The 13,260-nt window shown below is 48.2% G+C and overlaps 2 protein-coding genes across 6 annotated transcripts in view; both read right to left on the bottom strand.

Moving 5' to 3' along the window:
• Positions 1-834: 834 nt before the first annotated feature.
• On the bottom strand, positions 835-7,356 carry LOC132470824 (myosin-binding protein H-like). 2 transcript variants are annotated; one of them, XM_060069709.1, is made up of 5 exons: positions 7,039-7,356; positions 5,602-5,739; positions 5,226-5,360; positions 3,568-3,735; positions 835-1,022 (listed from the first exon to the last, which is right to left on the bottom strand). In XM_060069709.1, exons 1-5 carry the CDS (start codon positions 7,277-7,279, stop codon positions 850-852), a joined length of 855 nt encoding a protein of 284 aa, XP_059925692.1. In that variant the 5' UTR covers positions 7,280-7,356; the 3' UTR covers positions 835-849. The 2 variants fall into 2 exon arrangements, with proteins under 2 accessions (XP_059925692.1, XP_059925693.1); XM_060069710.1 differs by lacking the exon at positions 5,602-5,739 and having other exon boundaries at positions 7,039-7,353.
• Positions 7,357-8,001: 645 nt separating this feature from the next.
• The window catches only part of nav1b (neuron navigator 1b), a 70,047-nt gene continuing 64,788 nt past the window's right edge, over positions 8,002-13,260 (bottom strand). For all 4 annotated transcript variants that reach the window (XM_060069050.1, XM_060069052.1, XM_060069051.1 and 1 more), the window contains 3 exons: positions 12,782-12,900; positions 12,054-12,251; positions 8,002-11,271 (listed from right to left, as the gene is read on the bottom strand). In XM_060069050.1, the coding sequence (XP_059925033.1) occupies positions 11,188-11,271; positions 12,054-12,251; positions 12,782-12,900 (401 nt within the window). In that variant the 3' untranslated portion in view covers positions 8,002-11,187. The remainder of the gene's footprint in view (positions 11,272-12,053; positions 12,252-12,781; positions 12,901-13,260) is intronic.

Raw genomic sequence — 13,260 nt, 5'->3', positions numbered from 1 at the left:
GTGGAGGAGCGAGTGGGGGTGGTGAGGTGTAATGGAAGGAGTGGAGTTAGTGCAGGTTGTAGAAGAGGTGGAGGAAGTGGAGGTTGTGGGGGTGGTACACCGTGATGTAGCAGGTATAAATAGAATAATACAGTATCAGCAAGCCCCTCTAAGGAAAAAGCTCACAGAGAGCTGTGACGTGCAGAGGAAGAACTATTCTTATGATTACAGTTATTATAAGCAATCAATGGAGGCCCGGAAACATTTGCAGAAGACATGTGTGCAGACGCTCTTTTAAAGATGCTGCACTTTCTTTGTAGCGGCACAAATTCCCATGCCGGGCCCTGATCATTTGTACGCCACTTTGGACCAAACCAGTACTGCTGTGCTGACTGACTGAATGTATTTATCCACAAACGTCCACTGAGGAAGGACACAACCCAGGTGAACCTGAGTGTAGGTCAGGTGTATCAGGGGTGTGTCTCAGGTGTACATCAGGTGTGTGTCAGGTGTATCTCAGGTGTGTCAGGTGTATGTCAGGTGTATCTTAGGTGTATCTCACGTGTATGTCAGGTGTACGTCAGGTGTATGTATGTCAGGTGTATCTCAGGTGTGTCAGGTGTATGTCAGGTGTACGCCAGGTGTGTGTCTCAGGTGCGTGTCAGCAGTGTATCAGGTGTATGTCAGGTGTATCTCAGGTGTATGTCAGGTGTTCCTCAGGTGTATCTCAGGTGTGTCTCAGGTGTATCTCAGGTGTATCTCAGGTGTATGTCAGGTGTTCCTCAGGTGTATCTCAGGTGTATGTCAGGTGTTCCTCAGGTGTACCTCAGGTGTGTCTCAGGTGTACCTCAGGTGTGTCTCAGGTGTATCTCACGTGTATGTCAGGTGCACATCAGGTGTATGTCGTGTGGTGTGTCGGGTGTTCGTGGGGTGTGTCAGCGGAGTGGCGCTCACAGTGAAGGGGACAGTGAGGTTGATCTTTGCCCCCACATTGGCCACGTATCTCTGTCTGAGGAAGCGAGGCAGACGGACCTTGGGACGGTCTGCAACACAAAACATTACGTCGCATCAGAAATGACTCCATTTTAACACGGGCAGTTTTAGATCAGGAGGCAAAGTAACGGTTGCTTGTTCGATCCCCGGCTCCTCCCAGCTGAAGTGTTGAGGAGTCCCGGAGCAAGACCTCCAGCTGCTCTCGACGAGCTGGATGTCACCTCCAATGGGTGACACCGCCGTCGGTGTGTATATTTGTGCATGAAAGGGTGAATGCAAGGCACAAAATCGAATGCACTTTGAGTGGCCACAGGTCAGAACAGACATTTTCAACCCGATTACATCAAATTAATCTGGAGCACTGGTACATGGCTCACACTAAATCATTAAGTTCCCATTGCAGATTCATCTTCATTCCACCTCATCAGCACATGGCTCGAGTCGTGAGGTTGCTGTCGGTTCGCGGTCCGCCGGTTTGATTCCTAACTATAGCAACACAGGTGAACGTGATCGGATTTCATTTTTATTTTTTGCATGCCTAAAAGGGATCTAGTGGAAAGGACCACCTGTTAAGCGCCGCCCCCCCCCACACACACACACACACACACACAAATGCTAGTTCTCCTTGGAAGAACGGCTAAAAAAAGCAACCCCACCGAGTAACATACTCAAGTCCTCTCACGTCGGGAGCAAGAGCTACTGTTACCTCCCACCTAAATTAGCATCAAATATTTGAATAATGGATGAGCTTTGATTCTATCAACCATTAGCCCAACGCTTAAGACCTCCTTCATCGCCGGGCTAAAAATGCGTTTTGCTCGATAAGCACAAAACTCTCCTAAATCAAGATGGGGGAATTAGTATCCTGTGATGCCGCTAATCCTGGCCTACAGAATACCAAGCGCTAACTAATAAACTGTTCATCAGTGGTTCATATGGATATGCGTATTAAAATACCACGCTGCGGCTGAGCTGGTGTCAAGCCGTCCTAACTTGACACTCTGAACAGAAGGGGTGTAAGGCTCCAGTTCAGCAACACCCAAACCCGACCTGACAAGTCTGCGGCATCTTTTCTAAACAAACACTGAATCTCCGGGTAACTGAGGATGCTTTGCTGCGGCCTGAAATGCCCCGGCCATACCGCCCCCCCCCCCCCCCACCCCCCCATACACACGCCCCTGCCCCCTAAACACCGACCCCCCCACCCACCGGGCCCCTAACCCTCGACGGAAAGGCAAGGGCCGGACACCCAGGAATTTGCCCCGCCTTCCCCTCCACCCCGAGTCTGAAAAAACACCCAACCCCATCCCCCTCCGTCCCCCAGCGAATGCTTTTGGAGGCGGTGGGATCACTTGTCGCCATGGATCTTCTCCGGGCTAGTTAGACGACTCTCAGGCATGCGGGGCTTTCTAGTGGGAGCGCTGCAATTCCAAACTCTCGGCACAAACAAATCTGTGTTAATAACGCACGCATCCCAGCTATTTCTTCCTCACGGGGGCTGAGGGCTGGGAAACCATTCATATCGCCGGCGTTTCCAGCCATCCACTGAAAGCCCTCTGGCCTTGTCTCCAGAGGGAGGTTGGAGACGGATGTAGGCATCGTCTGAAGTACTGCCAAAGCGCTGTGCTCAGGTTTCAATCACCACTCTCCATTACCCACAAGTTGATTTCTGATTTTAGAGAGCGAATTACACGCCTTTGTGTGGTGTGTGTTAGAATGCTTTAATCGCTAGAGTGCAGACTACAGTTTCAGACCTTGGGGAGGGTTAGGACTCATTATTCTCTATTAATTAGAAACAACATATAATCACCTATCAACAAGACCATGACAACGAATCTTGACCAACAACAAGACCCTTTTTGACAACATGAGTAAATCTGTGGAGGCTGGGTAAAATATGCTCTGATATTCCTTCCCTGAAACTCAGCACCTAATAAAAGCCTTCCGCTAGAGCTCGAAGAAACTGAAGCCTGGGCTGTCAGAACTTGGAGGCACTTCAACATTCAGTGACTCCAACTCATCAAGCCGTCTTCGTTTTCAGGCGTCCACTCGACAGATCCCCACTCACGCCTCTCCCCTGAACTACATAACCCTCCCAACGCACCTGTTGTATTCTACGTTTCAATTTATTCAACGTTTCAATTTATTCAAACGTAACTTAACTTAGCAAAACTATTCAACTAAATTGAAATAAATAGAGTTAAACAGAGATTCCGATACCAGTATCGGAAATTCCTCCAATACTGCCCAAAATGCAGTATAGGGTATTGGAGAGTACGCAAGTTAATGCGCCGATCCGATATCGACTAATGACTTGCCCATTTACTACACAGACAGAGAAAATCACAAACGCGTGGTGTGTTATCCTGCGTTCGTTAACGGTAGGTGGTGGAAAGTCGGAATCAGAATCGGTATCGCAAAGAAAAAAATGGTATCAGAACTGTACTTTTTGCTCCAAATCAAGGGGAATTAAACGTATTTTGTAACATATTTTCAAGGATAATCCTAACAAAAGGAGTTCCACCAAAATGGACTGGGATAACCCAAGGCGTCCCTTGATACTGCTTTGGCCCCCGGGACGAAGCGCTCACTCACTTGCCACCTCCTTGACCAGGACGGCCTCGGGAAGGGCCCCGGGGGCACTGCGGCCACCCGCGTTCACCGCCACCACGCGGATCTTCAGCTTGTCGCCGGTCGTCTGGTTCTTGATGGCGTAGCGGGTGGACTTGTGCAGCTCCTCGTTCACTGCCTTCCAGTCCTCGGCTGGGGAGAGCGGAAGAAGGGAGAGAGAGAGAGAGAGAGAGAGAGAGAGAGAGAGAGAGAGAGAGAGAGCGGGAGAAGGGAGAGAGAGAGAGGGAGAGAGAGAGAGAGAGAGAGAGAGAAAGAGAGAGAGAGAGGGAGAGAGAGGGAGAGGGAGAGAGAGGGAGAAGGGAGAGGGAGAGAGAGAGAGGAAGAGGGAGAGGGAGAGAGAAACGGAGGGAGAGAGAGAGAGGGAGAGGGAGAGAGAGAGCGAGCGAGCGAGAGAGAGAGAGAGAGAGAGAGAGAGAGACAGGGTCAGACGGTGGACTGATCTGAACTGATTTATTACTCGGTTTTATTGTGGTTTTTTTTAAGTTAAGATAAATCAGGTTATGTTCAGTGTAGAGTTTTTAATCTAATCTTTACCTTCAAACGGTTACACAATTACACATTTAGGTTAGCTCAGGCTTATATCAGAAGGTAGAGCGGGTGAGTTGTAACTGGAAGGTTCCTAGTTCAATCCCCGGCTCCTCCTAACTGTGTGTCGAGGTCAGGAACCCTAACCTTACCGACGAGCTGTCTGTCGCCTTGCATGGTTGATTCCGCCGTCGGTGTTAATGGTTGTGAGTGGCTTCGGATAAAAGCGTCTGCTAAATGCCCAAAATATAAATGTATATTTAGATCCTTCTAATCGTGTGTATCCTTTCACACACACTTAAAACCGTGGGAAGGTAAACGACTTGAAGGTAGTCCAAACTGTTCATTTCTCTTGGCATTCCTGCCGGGATCGCTCTGTTGGCTTTGTTTGGTTTGCCACTTGATACAAAAGACACACTAAACCCTCACTAAGCTGAACTTGAGGACCCTGACGTAGGGACCCTAACTTAGGAGATGACACCAAAAAGATGGACCCTCTATTAAAAAGACACACTAAAACCTCGCTAAGCTGAACTTTAGGACCCTGACTTAGGGACTCTAATTTAGGAGATGACGCCAAAAAGAGGGACCTTTGGAGCGAGACCAAAGCAAGCCCACTAGATGCCTCCACCCTTATGGGGAGAGGTCAGGGACTTCCCCATATAAAGCCGTCCCTGACATTTTCCTGACAGGTGCAACCCATAAAGCTGAAACACATCTAGGCAGAAATATCTAAGGTTCTGACCGTACACACGTACTTAAACGGTTGTGCGTTTATGTGAGCATGGAAGATACAAATATTGAGGAAAGCCGTCACCAACACATTTTGACATAGTTACAAACGTCAACTGGACTTCAATCCTAACCCTAAGAACCTGAAAACGTAATGACCGCTTTCTGCACTTGAACACACTGCACTTTACCCTACTGTTAATGTGTTGTGTATTAATGCTTATAATGTGATTGCAGGGATAATGTGTGTTTTAGTTTTTGAGAGTGAGCCATGTCTGATGACAATTCTGTCAGTTCTGTCTGTTGAGAGACAACAGTTCCCTGAACCCTACCGTAGTCGTAGCTGGCAGAGGAGGTCGACTTACTTCCGTCCTTGCACACCTCAATGAGGTACCCGTCGAGGCCAGAGTCTCCCACGGTCTCAGGCCCGCTCCAGATGATGCTCACCGACGTGTCGTTCTTGTCCTCGATAAACAGATCCAGGGGAGCGCTGGTTGGCTCTACACGATAAAAACACGCGACAAGATCAGGACCTGTCCCAACACGTACGGACACGCACCAATCGAAACGGCCGATCAATCCCATAAAACCAATCTGAGAGACATGGGAGATGGAGGTCGAGCAAGGTGACGCCACAGACCCATCAGGGGCCAGGGCTGGAGGCAAGAGACGGCTGGAGGGTGGAGGAAGAGGTTGATGGTGTTTACCAGGGGGGTGATGGTGATGGTGGGGGTGGTTTACCTTTGGGTGGTGGCGGTGGAGGTGTAGGCGCTTTGGGCTCCTCTGCGACAGGTGTTTCAGCGGCGGGGTCAGCGTTAGCCGCAGGGTCAGTGCTAGCTTCTGGATCAGCGGTAGCCTCGGTCGCGTCAGCAGAGTCAGCTGGTGTTAAACAGGCGGCGGCGGTCGTAGCAGCAAAGAGCGATCAGTTACAAGGTTTCTCCCCTCAACGTACGCAATCAAGGCAAGCATTTGGTCACGACAGCCAGGTTACCCTGCGGCATTGGGGCAGGTGCAACGCCCGGTTGGCCTTTTGCTATCGCTCATCATTAAACACCGTCGGTATCTTTCACGCTGTATGCGTGCCTTTCAGTTACCAGAGAGAGGGGGTGGGGGTGTCTAGAAGGGAACAACATTCGTCTGCTGATTGACCACCAACAGGTGCTCATCTGTTGGGCTCAGCTGGGAATACAGGCAGCCTGTCCTCCTCTGTCTGAACACCACGGTGGGGTTGAATGTGAGCGTGCCTTTGCAAGCCCAGCATTTCTTCTTGAACCTGACGGTCACGTTTTTGGCACAGCGTAACAGGGCACAATGGCAGCGTTTCATGCCGTTTCGCATCATCGCCGCTGGATCTAAATGCGTAGCGAGGGTTAGCACAGCCAGGGCAGGACAGCGGAGGATCGCCAGGGTCAGCCGGTATAAATCTAATGTTTTATAGTAAGGAGACACTACGAGACGGGACGGTGCGTGCTTCAAGGTTTATGAGTCACGGGGGTTTGAATAGCCGGTGAGTGGGCCGCTGGTGGAGGTGAGATGAAGATCACACCGTCTTTAATAGAACATGTCGTTGCTCTTCATCGTGGAGCGGAGGGAGCTGTTGCCATTGGGTTTTAGTGTCATGCCCCAAAATTAACTTGTGGGTCAAAGAGGGACGTAAACAAGAAGGAGATGATGGTATCCCCTGGGTCAGGGAAGAGGTGACTGCACGAAGGGTTAACGTCCAAATTAGTGATATGGCAGAAGAAATCTGTTTAGTGCTTTGTTCAACCTCTGCTGATTTCTGAATCAACCGGTAAACGATAACATTTGAATAAATATACAGTTATTAACCCTGTTAATAAAAGAACATCCAAGAAGTTAGTTTTAGAAGGCAAATCACGAAATGAAGAACAGTTTTTGTATTACCATTCCAATTATAGCTCAAACACATTGATACATTCATTCATTAATTCATCAATTAATTTCGGTAATCGACCATCGAAACTGATGGTCCCATGAGATTACTTGATGGTTACATGAGATGAACTGATGGTTACATGAGTAGAATTGACGGTAACAGGAGATTAATTGATGGTGACATGAGACTAATGGATGGTGACATGAGATTAACTGATTGATACATGAGATCGCAAATATTACGGACCAGCCGGAGCTCTGGGCCACAACACGGTGCATTACCAGGGGGAGGTGGAGGTGGAGCCTCGACGACCACCTCTGCGGGGGCCTCCGCGGCGCCCTCGGCCGGGGTCTCCGCAGGGGCTTCCTCCGCTGGGGGAGCCTCCTCGACGGCGGCGGGAGCGGCTTCGGGCTCGACGGGAGCGGGTTCGGGCTCAGGAGCCGGCTCGGGGGCCTTCTCCACCTTCTTCTCAGGTAACTCCTTCTTCGCCGCCTTCTTGATCGGGGCAGGTTTGGCCGGCATGATGGCGGTATCAGCTAATTCCCAGTTAAATCAGGTCCTCCAACTAAATCCAGTGCCATCACACCTCGGGACCCGGGGATCTTATAAAGCGGCCCCAGCTGTCCGGGCTCCACCCTCCTGTGACTGGGTGTAATAGACACCGCGGTGCGACGCTGTTAACCTAGAGACCCCCGCCGCTTGTTTATCTATAGGCCTCATCTCGACCCTCTGAAGCCTGCGATGAAAACAATATTAGGATTACAAACACTATTGTGATTAATCTCAGTGCATCTGATTTCATCATCATTTTTAAATGGCTTATGGCCAAAATGTGTTCTGATTGAAATTATTTTCCTCTATCTGCTTGTTTTGAATGGACAGATAATTGTGAACTTTAGCACAAATCTTACGGAAACACAAACAAGCTATTAATTAGGTTTACAAATTAATTAAAAATTATCTAAAAAATTATAGCTCTTGTATAAATATCTGAAAGCGATCCTGAATGCCTGAGAGCCTAAATGCGTTATCTTCAATTATTTAATTATCACCTTGGGTGCATACAATTTTTACATAAATATAGCCATATATATGGTTCAGTCAATTGAATCAGAAAAATGCCCAAATTGGTGCATGCCAATTCACCAGAATGCAGGAACATAGGTTAACCAATTCTCTCACCAAGGTCTTGACGCCAGACACACTCAGTAGAACACACACTAAGCAGTACACACAGACGGGTCTATAATGACATGTTTTATTGACGTCCACAGACAGTGAGAGGTGGATGAAGAGGTCTCCAGACGCATGCCGTCACTCTGAAATATAGCTCATATTTTAGCCTCAAGAACGATTGTTGCCGCTTCCGGTATGTAGAACTTATTTACAATCTTTACAACTGTGGTGTCCTGTACAAAATAGGGAAATCAGGTTTTACAAAGGATCCTTTAGAAAAAAGAAAGGTCAATTATCCCGTTTTTTTTAAAAAGGAAAAAACAATGGGAATGGGAATCCTCCCCGTAAAAGAAGCCTCGACATGGTCAACATCTCCTCGTCACACCGCGACTTTACATGCATGGAGAACACTTGATTTTAAACCCATCACATTTGCACAAAGTGACTTCACATACCGCGTTACATTTGTAAGTCTTATTTTTAGTTCACGACAAGATTGATAAAAGGATGACTATTCAGCAACCTGTATTGGCCTGAGCTCCAACGTGTTGTTCCAGCCCCCCCCCCACCCCCACCCCATCTCCACTCCTAACTGCAACCAGAGTCGCAGGGACCTCAACTGTAGAGGTCTATTTCCATCGTCAAGTCAGTGTTTAATCTCCCCTTCACGGCCACTGAAGAGAATTAAGACCATGATGCACCTTGTTCCAGTCACATTTCATGCAACCACGCTGCCACTCATCATCAATAAGGCTTTACACTCTTTGCATGTACTGCAAATCCACTTTGGTCCAGAGATCTCCGTCCTACACCTGGTGGACGCGATACTACTCCCAGACTAGCGATCACCAACACTGGCAGAAGTTGCTGTTTTAGTCGGTTCAAACCAAACACACGTCACAGCTATCACAGAGCAACAGGCACAATAACCAGTGAATGTGACGATGGTGACACAAGAGGGGGTGACTCCTGCATGGGGGGGGGCCTATCCTAACATCAATTAAGGTGGGGGCGTTGAGGACTACCTCAAGTATTTACAAGGACAAGCTTCTCTTTTCATTGGGAGCCAGAGGAGCCGCTAAAGGCTTGGCATCATTGGGTCACGTGAAGGTAGCTCGGAATGGGGGTCATTTAGTTAGAAGGGCAGTCAGCTGCAGAAGTTAAATGGTAAAACAATCGTTAGGTGTATGCAAAGGTGCAAAGACAATAAACCAAGAAGCTCTGTAAATGTAGTTTGGCTATGCCGTTAAATTATAAAGCAGTTTTTTAACTACATTTAGATCGGTCCGACATTCTTTTAGGTTGTTATGTATGTACACAAGTGAAAAATCTCAGGCCTGACGACACATGGAATGGACAAACGACATTTTGGATGGCAACAAACACCATAGCCCACGTTTGGACCGCCCTTTGTCATCTATTAGAACCTTATTTTGAGTATAAAATAATAATTACACTAAGTAGGCTACATTGAAGTAAACGTCCATGTGGGGGTCACATATTGTGGCTTTTTAAAACCAAAGATTTCTCTCGACTTTCCATAGAACGAGAGCATGTTCTGCGTACCACTGTTTCTTTAAACATACTTTACAACCATCAACACCGCAACGATGTGCCACATTATATATTTTAACAAGTTTACTTTTTTAAAGTGAACAAAACTTTATGCCTTAGATCTGTTCAAACAGAACCGTCTCCTACTAACACTTTTCAAAGGAATTATAAAAATGACTTTTATTTTGTAGCTTACCTGGCTGTAAATACACTATATTGAATGGTACATTTTGTGAAAGAGAACCCAAGTATCTAAATAAGTACCTAGCTTTTTATATATGTATGGTTATTGGACAAGAGATGCAGCAAATATGTGTTGAATGAAGCGGGGAAAGATGGCTTTCAATTCCCCCAAAACGTAGAAAAAATGCTCATGTCTGTTATGGTTGCTATTTGCACACTGCCGCTTATAATACTATTAATACAATTACTAATCAGAATCAGAATCATAACAATAATAAGGCTCTTCTTTACAAGCACTCAGAATGGTTGAAGTGGTCAGATGGCAGTGTGTTTCTAAATCAAACCTATACATTCATACAAGGTGAAAAACGTTGGAAAAAAACCAAACCGGACCGTCCAAAAAACACGAGATGGACCTACAGTATTTGGTTCAGCATATTAGATATTCGCACCATGCAACTAGTGTAAATAAAACAACTCATATAGCGATGAGAGATCATCTTCACATGAACAACATGACCAATATATGATATCTAGGGCATGGGTTTTAAAAAGAAACACTCAGGAAGAGACGAGATGGGATGCAAATTGCATCGGCTGGGGCTGTACCTCCGGTGTGATGTGGCGTGCCTATGTCCGAGTACAGACTGAAGTAATACTGTATACCTGATTCATATGGCCTTAGTGTCAAACACTGCTGAGTTGGATCGAGTCGGCGATGGCAGAGGAACAGGAACAGGAAACACACAGGGTTACGGGGCAAAGGGGCACAGAGAGAAGCCTAGAAGTTCGCTGGGGGTTTCACGCAGACGAGCACGACGGCACTTGTGACACGAGCACGGCTAGCGTGCGAGATCACGGGCTACGCGAGCAGACCGGGGTCGTCCGCCGCTGATAGATATTAGGGGGTCATCCTCGCCGTGGTTTGGGTGTTAAAGAGTCGACAGCAGACGGGATGACAGCGCTCGCCTAAGCACCGTGACCTGCTCGAAGCTGACTCTGCCGAGTCCTGGCGTTTAAGGCATGCGGTTTGACTGAACCCAGACAAACCTTCACCTGCTTGTGGTCGGGGGGGACGCCACTGGTTGCATATGTGTAACAGCTGGCCATCGAAGGCATGATAACTGGGATATGTTTTTTATAGAGGACCATGCGTTCCGAGCTGAACATCTCTCATGCTGTCGTACTCTTCCTACGTGTGGATGCCAGTCGCCGTGTGTTAAGACTCGGTGAATTGTCCTGCTGTGTAGCGGGTGCACCGTGTGCTGTTGCAGGAATCACCTGATTTAGTGCCTAAAGACAACGAATAAGAACTAAGCTTACAGGAAGGAGAGCACCTGTCTGATGGAACTGAGGGCTACGGTGGCCCCTAGAGGACAAACACAACGGAACGCAACAGCTTCTAGAGAATTTTAAACGGCCGATGTTTTTTTGTCTCCCATAAAAAAAAAGAAAATAAATGACAATAAAAGCTGCAAATGAAACGCAGAACAGTGATGCCGTTGAGGACTCTGTGTTTAAAGTCGAGGCAGGCTGGGGTCCTCTTTGTCTGGGGACTCGATGTAATTGGCCGCCTCTTGTAGTTTCAGGAGCATCGCCATCTACACGGAGAGAAAGACGAACAAGAAACGTTGCAGTAGTTCAGCCCACACAAAACTAATCACACTTAACCCAAAATGACATGAGGCTGAAAACCCCCAAAAAGTTGTCCTGCAGCAGCATCACGTTTAAAAAACAGATTGCAGATCTGGTTTGCAGATTAGCAATACAAATTGTAAATACAAGGGGAGGCATTTAGCAGACCCTTCTATCCGAAGCCACTTACAATTTTTACATTTGTCAGAAGAAAGAGAAACAACAATATATCGCCGTCGGTACAGCTAAGATGTTCATGTAACCAAACGGCATGCATTAACAATCATGAGGCTAACCTATTCCCCGTACAACAAAGATCGATAGGATAAGGCGCTGTTGGGCAGCGGGGTTCTAGGTGCGGGGTTCTGTCTCGCTGCCTGCTGCCTCTTCTTATGCACCAGATTTGGACTCACACTTTACCCAGACCGTAGCGAGATGCTACACAATGCTAAGCACCAGTAGTTTTAAAAGGTCCCATGACACGCCACCGGGTGTGAGTGTGATTAGCCGTCACACAACTAGGTGGACATGCCCACTTGTGATGTCATAAGGGGCCGATTTTCAAAACGGCTAACCACACTCACACCTGGTGGCATGTCATGGGACCTTTTATAGTTTAGTTTTATTTTACTTGTTCTACTTCGTAAGAGTGCTAGTGCACAGCCACTTAGGGATCATAACAGTCACTAAACGGGAGTGCCAGGGCTCTAGCTAGCAGCTAGCGGCTAGCGGCTAGCGGTGGTCTCACCAGGGGGTCCGAGTCCATGGAGCTGGGGGGCGTCTCCTGGTGCCGCAGCTCGCTGGCGGGGCCGGGGCCCCCCGAGGGCCCGCTGGGGGGCGGCAGGTGCAGCAGCTTGGCCTGGTCCTGCTTGGCTGAGGGCCAGGGCAGGCTGCCCCTCACCCACTCCACGGGGTCCTCCCAGGGCGCCTTCTGCCCGCCGTGGACCTGAGCCAATCAGAGAGCAGACGTAAACATCGTCTGTCGGGATATGTATAGGGGCGCGGGGGGGACTTAGTGGCATGAGAGACGCAGGACCGGCTTCCGACCGGTCAACTATGTCTTTCCCTCTCTGTCCTATATTGTTGTTAGTGGTGGTATGGTCCCTCACCAGTTTACCACCCAGACCACTTCACAGTTGAGGTTCATCTGAAAGTGGTCCGAGTGGTTAAGTGGCGAATGACCAGAGCAAAGTGTTTGTGTGTGTGACATGTTTGAGTGACGCGTGTGACTGAGTGTCTGTGTTAGTGAGTATGTGTCTGTGTCTGTGTGATTGAAAGCGTGTGAGAGTAAGTGAGTGGCTGTCTGTCTGAGTGAGTTAGTGAGTGAGTGTGTGAGTGTCTATGTGAGTGAGAGTGTGTGAGTGAGTGAGTGAGTGAGTGAGTGAGTGAGTGAGTGAGTGAGTGAGTGAGTGAGTGAGTGAGTGAGTGAGTGAGTGAGTGAATGAGTGAGTGAGTGAGTGAGTGAGTGAGTCTGACCTTGAAGCCATCCTTGGCCCCTTCCTGGAGGTAGGGGATGATGGAGTGGTTCCACAGGTCAATGAACCACGAGCGGAAGTCCTCCACCGTCACGGGACAGGAGAGGAAGAAACACGGCCCTGAGAGAGACAGAGAGAACGAGAGAACGAGAGAGAGAGACAGAGACAGAGACAGAGAGAGAGAGAGACAGAGACAGAGACAGAGACAGAGACAGCGAGGGAGAGAGAGAGAGAGAGAGAGAGAGAGAGAGAGAGAGAGACAGAGACAGAGACAGAGACAGAGACAGAGACAGAGACAGAGAGACAGAGACAGAGACAGCGAGGGAGAGTGAGAGCGAGAGCGAGAGCGAGAGATCGAGAGAGAGAGAGAAACAGAGACAACAGAGACAACAGAGAGAGAATAAACAATGAGGAAAGAAACCTCTAAGACTGACTGGACAGGTGACCAGCTGGTGACCAACCAGGTTAATTACTAATTTA

The sequence above is a fragment of the Gadus macrocephalus genome, chromosome 13, assembly GCF_031168955.1.
Source record: "Gadus macrocephalus chromosome 13, ASM3116895v1".
Classification (NCBI taxonomy): domain Eukaryota; kingdom Metazoa; phylum Chordata; class Actinopteri; order Gadiformes; family Gadidae; genus Gadus; species Gadus macrocephalus.
Note: the sequence above shows the minus strand (reverse complement) of the source record. Positions and strands in the feature narration are given on the sequence as shown.

What these genes read in the sequence shown, in the direction of transcription:
- LOC132470824 (XM_060069709.1), bottom strand. Translation starts at nt 7,279, where the DNA reads ATGCCGGCCAAACCTGCCCCGATCAAGAAGGCGGCGAAGAAGGAGTTA. An exon ending in TGAGGTGTGCAAGGACGGAA is followed by an intron (nt 3,736 to 5,225) that starts GTAAGTCGACCT and finishes CGCTCTCCCCAG; the next exon opens with CCGAGGACTGGAAGGCAGTG. An exon ending in CCTGGTCAAGGAGGTGGCAA is followed by an intron (nt 1,023 to 3,567) that starts GTGAGTGAGCGC and finishes TTTGTGTTGCAG; the next exon opens with ACCGTCCCAAGGTCCGTCTG.